A 13,545-nucleotide genomic window follows, 5' to 3' on the forward strand; every position below is an offset into this window, starting at 1 on the left:
GCCATCTTCCTCCACCTTCCCCTTTCAGAGCAGGAAAAATTTTCAACTTGATGGCGGGCTATGCTTATTCTTCATACGACACATGATCTTACGCTGTCCTTTCATGTCTTTTTATGTTTTTTTCTCTCTTTTTCTAAAATATCTTAGAAAGAGAAAATAACTGAATAGAGTGCCAAAACGGACCGCAAAATAACGATTAAAAAGAACGGAAGTGATATCCATTTGAAGTCAAAGTCATAAGAACACATTCATACTAAGATCACAAAACAAGCACTTCAAGACCAACCACCAAACCTAATTCCAGCAGACCCTTCCACCCATTAACCCCACAGACCTCCCTCTTCAAAGAAAAATTAAAAACACACTAGCAAGAGTCCGCAAAATTAATTATAGGACACATTTAGATTACGTTTATAGCTTATCAACGTGGGAATCGGGTCTTACAAGTAGCGTCCGAAAATATTCAAAGGGTTACAAAGGCGGAGCATGCGGACAGACCTTTTGGTCCATAACTAGGTCGGATGCGAAAAAAAATAATGATAGATAAATAATTAAATAGATAAAAATTATAATAATATAAATAATAACAAATAAAATAAACAAAAATAAAATTAATAAATAAATGCATAGGTATAGTTGAATAATAAACAAACGGGTAAATAGTAAATAATAATAAATTGACATTTAAGTAGCAAATATTGTTATTCCACGAGCCATTCAACCACGTTCTGAAATAAATTTGTTACATAAATCCTTTTATGTGTTTTATCATAAGTTTTCTTTAATTGTAAATGCTAGTGGCATGATGATATGATCAAGCCATAAAGACAGATTTTGTTAAAGGCTACATTCTCCATTGTTTGTTATCTTGTATATGCATATATATATATAAATATATATATATATATATATATATATATATATATGTATGTATGTATATACACATACACACTGAGTGGTTCCCAGTGATCAATTAATACATTTTTTCAACCACAAATCACTTTTAATTCCATGCCATCGCAGTCGAGACTGAGAGTCGCTCGATGGAGGCATCCATTGGAAATTGAAATGTGGACGAGCCAAGGATTCAAACCCAGCTAACCCGTAACAAAGTTACAGTGACGTAGCCCAATACGCTATCAAGAGAGATATAAGTTGAGCACGACTTTCTTATATATGTATGCTCGAATTATGTGCACCTACACGAAATATTGCGTTCAACCCACCTCCACCTTGATAGTGTATTGCCTCGTATGTGCGCGTGGGAAAGTTTTTACATACAAATATATATATATATATATATATATATATATATATATATATATATATATGTATATATATATATATATATGTATGTATATATATATGTATATATATATATATATATATATATATATATATATATATATATATTTGTAATTGTTCTCCATTGTTCTTGGGTCAATCTCTGCAGAGCTTGTCCAGAGAAGTAAGACACGCTCAGGTTTAGCATCAAGAAAGGACTACGTAAGGCCACGTGACGCACGAGGAGCGACAAGAACCTACCATCAAGTTGAAAAGTTTTCCTGGTTTGGGAGGGGAAGGTGGAGGGCGCGCGAACCTCAAACTTTCGCGCGGGCTAGGAGACTCATACACCCACTCTACCAGGTGAGGCAGCTCCCTATATAAGGAGAGCCAACCAGCTCTACCGTCATTCGCAGAGCTACAGCTGCCAATTGCACGACTCAGCTCAGCAACCGAACCACCCATACACAACTACAAACAGAAGCTTAAAACACCATCACGATGGTAAGTATATACGTACATCACAACTAACACCACAGTCGGACGAAAGAAAAAGTTGCGTAAGCGGAACTATATATTTCGATTGCTACCTGCAATCCTCTTCAGTAGTACAAAGTGGCAGGGAGGAGGCTATCTTAAGTAGCAACCTCTTACAAAAGAAAGGGAACATGAGAAAATAAAGAACATCACTGCCCCAACCCTAGTTGACCTGAGGTTGACACGAGGTCGGGTCAGGGGGAGGGGGAGGAAGCTTGTTGACAATATTTTTGGTGATGAATAGTCCTGAAATGATGTCTGGGGTCCATTGACCCTTGGAAATATTGATCGTGGGCAGATAATCAATTAATATTGATTCCACCATTTTCCTACTGAACCCACACCCTGATTTATAAATGAGATCAGATTTCTCCCAGTCCATCCGGTGATTAAATTTATCAACGTGTTGAAACACTGCTGAATTTATTTGGCCATATCTAATCGTGTGTTAGTTGTGATTTACAAATGTGTTACTACATTTCTCACCTGTGATATACGTACATGTAGATGCACAGTCGCATATCTAACAATAAAGTGTTCAATCACTATTTGCAGTCTGTGCTGTTCAAGCACGTATCTTATATGGAGAGTGAATTTGTTTCAAGGATTTTCTTCTCTTTATCAGATGTATGCCACTGTTGTCTTGATGTGCGCTTTGGCCCTGGTGGCTTCCATTCCCCCCCAGCCCAGTTCCTCATGTCGTTTGTGGTGCAAGACACCATGGGGGGAATACGAGTGTTGCGATGGTAGCAAGCCACTGCCCCTGCCCGAAGGTAAGTATTGTTGTACAACAACGACCAGACCTCCTTTTGCCATAATATAATTTTTGTTACATTTCTCGTCATTTGACTTATGGGGAGATCTATGAAGGAGAGGAACTTGTCCTTTCGTCTGAACACAACTATTTCTTTTGTTGACAGACAAACCCGGTCGCTGCCCTCCGATCAGGATTTGCCCTCCAGCGGGATACAATGAAGGACCTAGGATATGCTTCAACGACCAAGGCTGCTACGGATCAGACAAGTGCTGCTACGACAGTTGTCTCCGAGAACGCGTGTGCAAACCCGCACAATAGTCACAAATGTCAACAACACTTTCTTCTCATCTTCCTTTTAATCTGTTGTTCGAATGTTTACTTATTTTGTTAGAATAAAAAAAAAGTTTTCCTAAGATTTGTTTAAAGCCTACATCGACACATACAATCTTGATCCTGAAGACATTCTTTGGAATCCCCGCAGAGGGGAAATCCAGCATTAGATTTGGCATCGTGTGCGCAAAAGGAACAAATCAATGATAGAGGTGTTCCAGCGGCAGATTTTTTTTTTTTTTTTTTTTTCTTTTTTTTTTTACAAAATCTTTTTTTCGTAATCAAAAGCGTGCTGGTCTTGCATTTGCTTAATCGTGGGTTCGATTCTTGCACTTCTCTCCGATCACCAGCAGTGACTGTTATCTACCCCCAACATTCCAAGCGTATAGGAGAAAGGTGACGGCTTCGGCCGCAACCACACGCCTCCAGGCAGAGGTTCCCAAAGACTGCGGGACATACACTAAGGGTCAACTCGGGTCATAATTTTTGGCAACAAGGTCAACTTATGCTTGATTAACTCCCCTGTACCAAACCGTCACCTCTTTGAATCTACGTCCGGTAACTCTTTCAGATACTAATGGAAAGCATAAGAAAACTAAGGTTGTTCTTCACTGTTTTATTAAGGACATTCGCGAACAAATAAACAGAACAAATAAACATAAACAAAGAACAAGAGGTACCCGTTCTGTATGTTGGCGCGTGCACAAGTAAACGTTGTTCTTAATATCGCCAAACGTTTCTACTCTTTTAGGAGCAGGACCTCGCGGAGATGATGGGGCTTCAAACTCAGCCATAATGGGGACGTGGGGCCTTGCACACATGTTCCCCAAGGCACCTGTCAAAGCAACACTTGTGAGGGCCATGACAGCTGCCGTCGTTGGAACAAGTCTGGGGTGGCCCTAATCCGAAGAGTCGCACCGGTGGACACACGTCCCGAATTTGAGGACACCGGCCGGGCTTGGCTGTTAAAGAAAAGATATTTTGTTAGCAGTAGCTAAGGTTTCTGTCTTTGGGGACAGTGTCACACTGAAGAGGTGGAGTCATACGTAGAGGTAGTGCAGAAGAGATTCAAGGAGGGAGAGCAGGACGGAGGTACAGTACACATTAAAAGTGATATACATATATATATATATATATATATATATATTGTATATACATATATATATATATATATACATGCATATACATACATGTACATACATGTATATATATATATATATATATATATACATATATATACATATATATATATATATATATATATATATTTGTGACTAAAGAAAATATTGAGTTACTCTTGTTATACAGTCAATACACCATACGGAAATCAATCAGAATAATACCACTCGTACTTCAGCTGTGAATCCAGAGTTATCAATATATATATATATATATATATATATATATATATATATATATATATATATATATATATATATATATATATATATATATATATATATATATTTTTTTTTTTTTTTTTTTTTTTTTTTTGTGACAAAAGAAAATGTTGTGTTACTCTTGTTATGCAGTCAATACATCATACGGGAATCAATCAGAATAATACCACTCGTACTTCAGCTGTGAATCCAGAGTTATCAATATGTTATCAGTCCTTTCATTTTTCTAGAGCCGAGTGTCGAAAGCGGAGGCGAATGGAGTGAACTTGAAGGAAAGACCGAGAATGGGATGAGCGGAGGGGAGGGATGAGGGCATTGGGTACAAAAGGAATCTCTGCCGTGCAGAGAAGGGAGATAATGAAAAATGAATGTGAATGGAGAGTGCCTGTAAATTTATGAGAAATTGGCGCTGCCCGATTTTTTTTTTCTTCTTTTTTTAGATTTTTGAGTGGACGAGGGAGAAGGATCACTATGTAATGAAGCTGTGGAGGTAAACCAATTTCGGCTATCGGGCTCTGCTGTGAAGGTGCTATGTCTTCCTGCATTGTTCCTATCCCCGCATAGTGTGCGGAGGTCAGTGATGACCCTTAACCCACAAGAAGCAAATATGTAAGGGATATCAAACGGGCGTTCAATGGGATGGGAGAAGGTTGGGTATATGTTTAGACTACACCACCCCAATTATAAGGCGGAAACTTCCTTTCTGTATACGTATGAGTAAAAAATTGTTACCCATAACAAAATGATCAAGCCAACTATTTAGCTAGAACAAATTCTTATAATTCTAACTCTTTAAAGATTAAAGTTTTTATTAAAGCTTAATTAAATTGTAAGGCGTTTGTTTAGATAGAATAATTAAGATGATCACTCAACAAGAAATTTATCAAGCACTTGAGTTTTTTTTTTTTTTTTTTTTTTCTTTAGAAATCTGAATAATATTGTTTGGAATTAGCCAGATAAAGAAATAAAGCAATTACCCCATTGAAAATAACTAGTAATTTACAATAACAAAGCACGCCAAATGGAGACCTTTTGGTCCACTTAAGTATTCAAACCAAGTAAATCAAATACAAAGGATTACAAAGGCTGAGCATGCCGACAGGAGACTTTTTGGTCCATAACTAGGCCGGATGCGAAAAAATTATAATAATGATAAATAAAGCTAAATAAGTAAAATAAATAATAATAGAATAAATAAAATAAATAAAATAGATAAATGCATAGATATAGTTAAATAATAAACAGATAAATAGTAAATAATAATTAATCAACCCATTTGCAGGTACTTCGCCGCATGGGTGTTTGTTCATCTGAACCTTTAGAAACTGCACAAGTTACTGATCCTTACTGAGCACTGGGCGGACAGGTTGTCTGTCATTCTCACAGCAGTAGACCTGGTCCTCTGGTGTCCTGCACCAGTAGCGGCAGTCAGGGCTGGGGGAGGGACTGGAGGCCACCAGGGCAACAGCACACATCATCAAGAAGACAACGTACATCTGATAAAGAAAGAAAAAAGTTTCCGTCACATAATAATTCTTAACACTTTAGTTTCTGATTTGGTGTCCTAACCTGAGATTCTTTGACCTCGTTTGGGGCTGCAGGTCAAACTTAGTGAATTCTGAATGATATCATTCACGGTTTAGTTGGTCTTTTCAGGAGGCTACGAAACAGTAATCCATAAATATAGAATACATGAGAATAGAGATGGAGAAGCTATGGTGAATGTATCAGTACGAATGAATAAAATCACCTATTCAAAGCCAGAAAAAAACACCAAAAGCCTATTCTTCCCCATCGAGGAGTTAGTTGTGGTTAGGTTAAACACGTTAAAGGCTCGATGGAAATCCGCAGGAATAGGTAAATATATATTACAAGGATTCACTTCTCCCTGATGGATGACAAGATCCATCCCCCTTTTGGTGAACTACTAACGACCCTAAAGACGTCCTCCTCTGAGTATTGAGATCCCCAGTCACCCTCTCAGCTGAATAAAAAAAAAATCAAAGAAAAACCTGAGGACGTGAACGTAGCGTATTGGGCGAGGAGTGGTTGGGTGAAATAATGTTACCTTGAACTTGATTGTTCGGTTGGCCTTGCGCGCTGTCCGAGGGAGGACCCGTGACTGACGGCAGATCAGTTTGGCTGCACTTTTATAGGAAAGAGAGACATCCATTTGTCCCTCAGGGGCCTTCTGGTCAGGTGAAAGTGGGGCTCCTTATCCTACACGGAAAAGGAACCTGACAGGCAAAGAGGCTCGCCTCTTACACAGATCTTATCAATGTCTTCAGTGGTCTGACTTCCTTTGCAGACCAGAGTGTCTTGGGGTCTTTCTCCCTTTCTTGGGGCATTTGTCAACATATATGCCCTGAATCATTTTACATAAAAAAAAATTGCCTTACTTTTATCCTTGATTTTTTTAGACTTCTCGATACGATACATTTCATCAGTCTCTCTTTCTCTCTCCCTCTGTCCCTCTTTGTCTCTCTCTCTCCCTCTCTCTCCCTCTCTCTCTCTCTCTCTCTCTATCTATCTATCTATCTATCTATCTATCTATCTGTTTTCCCTAAAAAAGCGTAGACTCAGAGGTGACTTGATACAGGTCTTTAAGATTTTAAAGGAAATTGACAACATCAAAACTGACCAAATTTTCACATTGAATGAGAATCAGACAAGAAACAAGGGTCTCAAACTGTCCGGAAATAGATTCAATTTGGAAGTAGGTAGAAACAACTTTACCAACCGTGTAGTTAATGAATGGAATAAACTTCCTGCACAGGTAGTGCAATGTAGTTCAGTTCGAAGCTTTAAGAATCATTTAGATAAACACCTAAGCAAGATGCTGTAATGATTATAATTTATTTTATATTATTTGCTTTTGTTTTGTTATCATTTGTCTGTCTGATATTCATTTATTATTAGTTATATGTCAATTTATCATTATTAACTATTTATCTGTTTATTTATTATTTAACTATACCTATGCATTTATTTATGTATTTTATTTGTTATTTACATTATTATAGTTTTTATTTATTATTTTATTATTAATATGATTTTTTTCGCATCCGACCTAGATATGGACCAAAAGGTCTCCTGTCGGCATGCTCCGCCTTTGTAATCCTCTCTCTCTCTCTCTCTCTCTCTCTCTCTCTCTCTCTCTCTCTCTCTCTCTCTCTCTCTCTCTCTCTCTCTCTCTCTCTCTCTCTCTCTCTCTCTCTCTCTCTCTCTCTCTCTCTCTCTCTCTCTCTCTCTCTCTCTCTCTCTCTCTCTCTCTCTCTCTCTCTCTCTCCCCTTGTGCATGTCTGTGTTAATCCATCTGTGTGGATCACCTAGCCTACAAATACCTTTTTCTTTTCTTTCCCAGTGCAAATATGAAGAACTTCCATTCCACAAGGCCTAATGGAGGTGTTGGGTTCAACGCACCTCCCACTGAACTGGTTTAGAGGCAGAGGAAGTCATCAGATAAAGCGAGGGAGGGACAGGCCAGTAAGGGACGGGACTCGCTAATGACAAACACAGATAGTTATCTCTCTATTATTGGGAACCTCTGAAATTGGGAACTTTCTGATATTCGAAACAGAAACGCTCCGAGTCAGAAACTAAGGATGGGGGACAGGTTTTTCTTCTCTCCATAGATGACAGGGAATTCTCTCTATTATTGGGAATTTCTGAAATTGGGAACTTTCTATTATTCGCAACAGAAATGCTCTATGATAAACTCTAAGGACAGGGCCAGGTTTTTCTTCTCTCCATAGGTGACAGGTAGTTCTCTCTCTTATTGGAAGTATTGGGAATCTCTGAAATTAGGAACTTACTAATATTCGCAATATAAATGCTCTATGTCAGATACTAAGGACGGGGACAGGTTTTTGTTCTCCCCATAGATTTCAGGTAGTTCTCTCTCTTTTTGGGAATATTGGGATTTCTGAAATTGGGAACTTTCTAATATTCGAAACAGAAATGCTATTTGTCAGAAACTAAGGAAGGGGCCAGGTTTTTCTTCTGTCCATAGATTTTAGGTAGTTCTCTCTCTTATTGGGAATCTCTGAAATTAGGAACTTTCTAATATTCGCAACAGAAATACTCTTTGTCAAAAACTAAGGACAGGACCAGGCTCTTCTCTTCTCCTAAGATGACAGCTAGAACTTTCTAGTATTGAAAAAATTCTCTAAAACTCAGAAATGTCTGTTATTCGGCACTTTTCGTTACAAAAATTGGAAACTTTTTAGATGTTTCCAATAGAGAAAATTTTTGTCGTATTCCATTCCATCTATCAATTTATCTCTCTATTCGCTTATCTATTTATTTGCCTATTCACTTAATTATCTATTTATCTATCTTTATTCATTTGTTTATTAGATTTTTATTCATTCATTTATCTTTTTATTTATCTATCAATACATCTAGTTATCTAATTAGATATTTATCTAATTTTTTATTTATTTATCAATTTATTCATTTCTTATTCATTCATATGCTGGTTGATTAATTAGTTAATTAATAAATCTATTCATTTATTCATATATATATTTGTTTATTTGTTCATTTATTTGTTTTGTTTTTTAAAGATCTATTCACTCATTTATCTATTACCATTTTATTTTTTTCTTCCAACAACGTCTAGAAGCTTAATTCATAAGAATTCTTAGATTCTAAGCCTCAAAGTGTTTATCTATTACCATTTCATTTTTTTTCAAATAGCGTCTAGAAGCTTAATTCATAAGAATTCTTAGATTCTAAGACTCAAAGTGTTTATCTGTCACATTTCAATTTTTTTCAAACAACGTCTAGAAGCTTAATTCATAAGAATTCTTAGATTCTAAGATTCAAAGTGTTTATCTGTCACATTTCAATTTTTTTCAAACAACGTCTAGAAGCTTAATTCATAAGAATTCTTAGATTCTAAGACTCAAAGTGTTCGCCCGTCAACTTTCCAGTAACCAGTCAACTAACTTAGAACCGTATTTCTAGTTTTACACCTAAAAACCTATCTTAATGTGGCTGCACTAGAAGCTGAATTCATAAGAATTCTTAGATTCAAAGACTCAAAGTGTTCGTCCGTCACCTTTCAATTAACCAGTCAACTAACCTAGAACCACATTTCTAGTTTTACACCTAAGAACCTATCTTAAGGTGACGGCACATTAGACTAGCATGCTACTTGCTTTTGCTACCTCGTTTAAGCAAAAACGGCTTCGGTTGTAACATTCTAGATTTCCGTAAGAACATCTCAAGAATGTGTGTCTAACATTCGTATTCTAGATTTAACTTCTCTTAGCTCGTCATTTAGCTTTTCACTATATGACGAAAAAGTAATTTGAGGTTTGAGATTTTGAAAAGCAAAAGTCATTTCTACTAAAACGAAGTAGCAAAAGTCAGTAGCATGCTAGCTAGAAATGGCTAGATTTCCTTTCTTAGCAATCATGTGTTTTCACGTGAGAAAGTAGATATATGGAATTAGAAAAGTCCTAATATTCAATTAATATCAGCAGATGATGAATAACTAGATAGATAATGATAAACAACAGAGAAATAATAATCCAAAATATTCCTAGAAACTTTTATCAATACGACCCAAAATCTCGAAAACCGAGAGCATGTTAGAAAACAAAGCTTCCTTGGATTGCGCCTAAAGGGCCATTTACACAGTCAAATAGTTAGACAAACCCGGTTTGTCAGACAAGTGTTTGAAGTGATGTTTGACCGTGTGAATGGGGTATTTGGTCGTCAAATACGTTTGTCAAACGTGTTTGACAACTAAATACCCTATTTTACACGTATACACACACACTCATACACACACACACCTTTGTCAAACGTGTTTGACAACCAAATACCTATTCACACGGTCAAACAGCACTTCAAACACTTGTTTGACAAACGGGGTTTGTCAAACCGTTTGACCGTCTAAATGCCCCTTAACTTATAACCTGGAATCAGACAGACGTGAATATTTCTAACTTCATCTTGAATTCCTAGAGCATAAGAAGGTTTTGTGTTTAAAATGTGTTTTCTAGATTAGCAGACGACTGGTGTGTGCTGTATTCTCTCTAGACAGCATATCAACACTAGCTCTAGAAAAAAGGAAATGGCTAGTTTATAGTCTGCACCGTATCTGGCAACGGGGGCAAGGGTTGCCAGTTTTCTTTTTTCTGTTGTTTATTTACAGATTTATTGTTCTTTCTAAGTTATCTATAGAATAGCTGTGCCCATAGTAAGGTTCGTTCTTGCAAACATAATTCAATAAATGAATAAATAGCTCAAAATTAGATCAAATAGTATAAAGTAGATAAAATAATAGATTCTTTCTTTTTTATGAAAAACAATAGATAGATAAACAAAGGTATTTTGTTGCCGTCAGGCGATTTTATTGAGCAAATTGGCACCTTCACACTCCGTAATGAAGAGATGAAGAATATAAGGGCGTGATAAACGAAAAATAAAATTGCAGAAACTTTATTTGGTGTTTTGGCGATGTTCTTTTGTTCCTGATCCTCTTTCGGGGTCGATAAAAGGATCGACGACTCCATAAAGAGGATTGGAATCCTTCAAAACATTTATGCTCACAGAGATCATTTCGTCCATTGTCGAGTTGTACTGAAAAGGAAATAAAGTTTTATTAATTAGTTTTGTAATGAAATAATGATATCCAAATTTGAATTTGTAATGATTTAGTTGTAAGTTATGTGAAAGTAGGTCTTGTACACACAGACACACAAAGACACACACACACACACACACACACACACACACACACACACACACACACACACACACACACACACACACACACACACACACACACACACACACACACATACACACATACATACACACACATACACACACACACACACAAACACACACACACATACAAACGCACACACCCACACACACACACACACACACACACAAACAAACTATCGAACAAACATAAATAAGAGCCAAATAAAAACAGTGTCACATACTGATACAAGTTTGAATGGTTTTTTTTTTTTCTTATCACCATCATTTCTAAATCTGAAGTCTCTTCTTCCATGATCTTCTTGTTCCCGACGGGCGATTTCAGTCAGCTGCCGGAACCTCTCTCCCCACCCCCTTAAGAGTAAAAGTAATATACGGTACACCCGAAGTCTGCCTCCTCTCCCCTTTCCTCCCCTCCCCCTACACATCTCCCCCTCCTCCCTCGCCCCTTACACCCTCCCCTCCCTCTCTCCCTCCCTCTCTCCCCTTCATCCCTCTCCCTTCCCCTCCCCTTCTTGTCTTTCCTCCTCCCCTCCCCCTCCCCCTCCTTCCACCCCTCCTCGACTCAGCCACTTCTCCTCCCCTCCATTGCCTTTCCCCCTCCCACTCCCCCCTCCCGCCTGCCCCCCCCTTCCCCTCCCTGCTCACTCGGCCAGTCCTCCTCCTCCCCCTTACCCGCCTTATCTTTCTCCACCTCCCTTTCTCCCTCCCTTCTCCCTTACCTCCTTCCCCTTCCCTTCCCCCTTCCCCTCCCCTCTCCTTCTCCTCCTCTCCCCTCCCTGATCATTCGGCCTTCCCCTCCTCTCCTCTTATCCTTCTCCCCCTACCCCCTATCCCCCTAACTCCCTGACTCCCCCAATTTACCCCTGGTGACGTAATCGGTAGCGCACAGATCTCGCATTCCTTAGTTTTGGGTTCGAGTCCCGGGCGCCTCCGATTACCAGCAGAGCACTGACTGTTATTAATTTCCCCCGACAGTCTTTAAAGGGCAGTATGGGGCATGAAATGCTGCCTTCGGCCGCAGCTACTCCTGGCCTAAGCCCTTGTCCACTTACCTTAAGGGCAACATTCCTGCTGGTTCGTGAGAGGATTGCGGCAGAAATTCTTGCAAGATCGACGCGGGGTAGAGTAAAAATTATCCAAGCTTCCTTGGGACCCGCTGAAATCACTGTGGGTGCCAAAACTGCTGTGGGTGTCGCCGCTGTGGGTGCCGAAACTGCTGTGGCTGTCGCTGCCCTGGGTGCCGAAACTGCTGAGGGTGCCACTACCGAAGCTGCTGAGGGAGTCGCTGTTGAGACCGCTGTGGGTGCCACTTCCGAAACTGCTGTGGGTGCCGCTCTGGGTGCCAAAGCCGAAACCGTTGTGGCTGTCCCCTGTGACGACGCTTTGGGTGTTGAAATCGCTGTGGGTGCCACTGCTCAGACCGCTGTGGATGCCATTGACCGTACCGCGTTGGGAGCCGAAACTGCTGTGGGAGTCGAGGCCTAGACCGCTGTGGGTGCCACTGGTGAGACCGCTGTGGGTGCCACTGCCGAAAGTGCTGTGGGAGCCAGCGCTCTGAGTGCTCGTGCCGAAACTGCTGGGGGTGCCGCTCTGGGAGCCACTGCCGAAACTGCTGTGGGCGTCGAGGCCGAGACCGCTGTGGGAGCCGCTGCCGAAAGTGCTGTGAGTGCCACTGGTGAGACCGCTGTGGGAGCCACTGCCGAAACTGTTGTGGGAGTCGAGGCTGAGACCGCTGTGGGTGCCACTGGTGAGACCGCTGTGGGTGCCACTGGTGAGACCGCTGTGGGTGCCACTGCCGAAACTGCTGTGGGAGTCGAGGCCTAGACCGCTGTGGGTGCCACTGGTGAGACCGCTGTGGGTGCCACTGCCGAAACTGCTGTGGGAGTCGAGGCCTAGACCGCTGTGGGTGCCACTGGTGAGACCGCTGTGGGAGCCACTGCCGAAACTGCTGTGGGTGTCACTTGTGACGACGCTCTGGCCTCCACGATTGAAACCGCTGTTGGAGCTGCTGCCGAAAGTGCTGTGGGTGCCACTGCCGAGACCGCTGTGGGTGCCACTGCCGAGACCGCTGTGGGTGCCACTTGTAACGGCGCTCTGTCCTCCACGGTTGAAACTGCTGTGGGTGCCGCTGCCGAGGCCGCTGTGGGTTCCGAAACTGCTGTGGGTGCCGCTGGTGAGACCGCTGTGGCTGCCTCTCTGGGTGCCAAAGCCGAGATTGCTGTGGGTGCTCCCTGTGACGACGCTCTGTCCTCCACGGTTGAAGCTGCTGTGGGAACCGCTACCGAGACCGCTGTGGGTGCCAAAAGTGCTGCGGGAACCGCTGGAGAGACCGCTGTTGGTGCCAAAACTGCTGCGGGAACCGCTGGTGAGGCCGCTGTTGGTGCCAAAACTGCTGCGGGAGCCGCTGTTGAGACCGCTGTGGGTGTCGCTGGTGACAACGCTCTGGCTTCCACTTCCAAAGCGTCCAGTCAGAGGCCTCCCCACGGAGAG

At 40.8% G+C, this 13,545-nt stretch overlaps 2 protein-coding genes across 2 annotated transcripts in view; one reads left to right on the forward strand and one right to left on the reverse strand.

Annotated features, from left to right (window-relative positions):
- Nucleotides 1–1,639: 1,639 nt before the first annotated feature.
- Nucleotides 1,640–3,046, forward strand: LOC143031205 (uncharacterized). Its single transcript, XM_076194758.1, has 3 exons — nt 1,640–1,788; nt 2,447–2,594; nt 2,742–3,046. Exons 1-3 carry the CDS (start codon nt 1,786–1,788, stop codon nt 2,894–2,896), a joined length of 306 nt encoding a protein of 101 aa, XP_076050873.1. The 5' UTR covers nt 1,640–1,785; the 3' UTR covers nt 2,897–3,046.
- Nucleotides 3,047–10,654: 7,608 nt separating this feature from the next.
- Nucleotides 10,655–13,545, reverse strand: part of LOC143025147 (uncharacterized) — a 4,871-nt gene continuing 1,980 nt past the window's right edge. The window contains exons 2-3 of the mRNA XM_076184647.1: nt 12,108–13,545; nt 10,655–10,905 (exon numbers count right to left, since the gene is read on the reverse strand). The exon at nt 12,108–13,545 is cut by the window's right edge and continues 279 nt beyond it. Coding sequence (XP_076040762.1) covers nt 12,109–13,545 — 1,437 coding nt within the window. The 3' untranslated portion in view covers nt 10,655–10,905; nt 12,108. The remainder of the gene's footprint in view (nt 10,906–12,107) is intronic.

This window comes from Oratosquilla oratoria, chromosome 1 (assembly GCF_046742065.1).
Source record: "Oratosquilla oratoria isolate Oo_2021 chromosome 1, ASM4674206v1, whole genome shotgun sequence".
NCBI lineage: Eukaryota > Metazoa > Arthropoda > Malacostraca > Stomatopoda > Squillidae > Oratosquilla > Oratosquilla oratoria.

Excerpts from the sequence above, each read along its gene's own strand:
- LOC143031205 (XM_076194758.1), top strand. Across the intron at positions 2,595-2,741 it reads GCCACTGCCCCTGCCCGAAG|ACAAACCCGGTCGCTGCCCT; the intron begins GTAAGTATTGTT and ends TTTTGTTGACAG.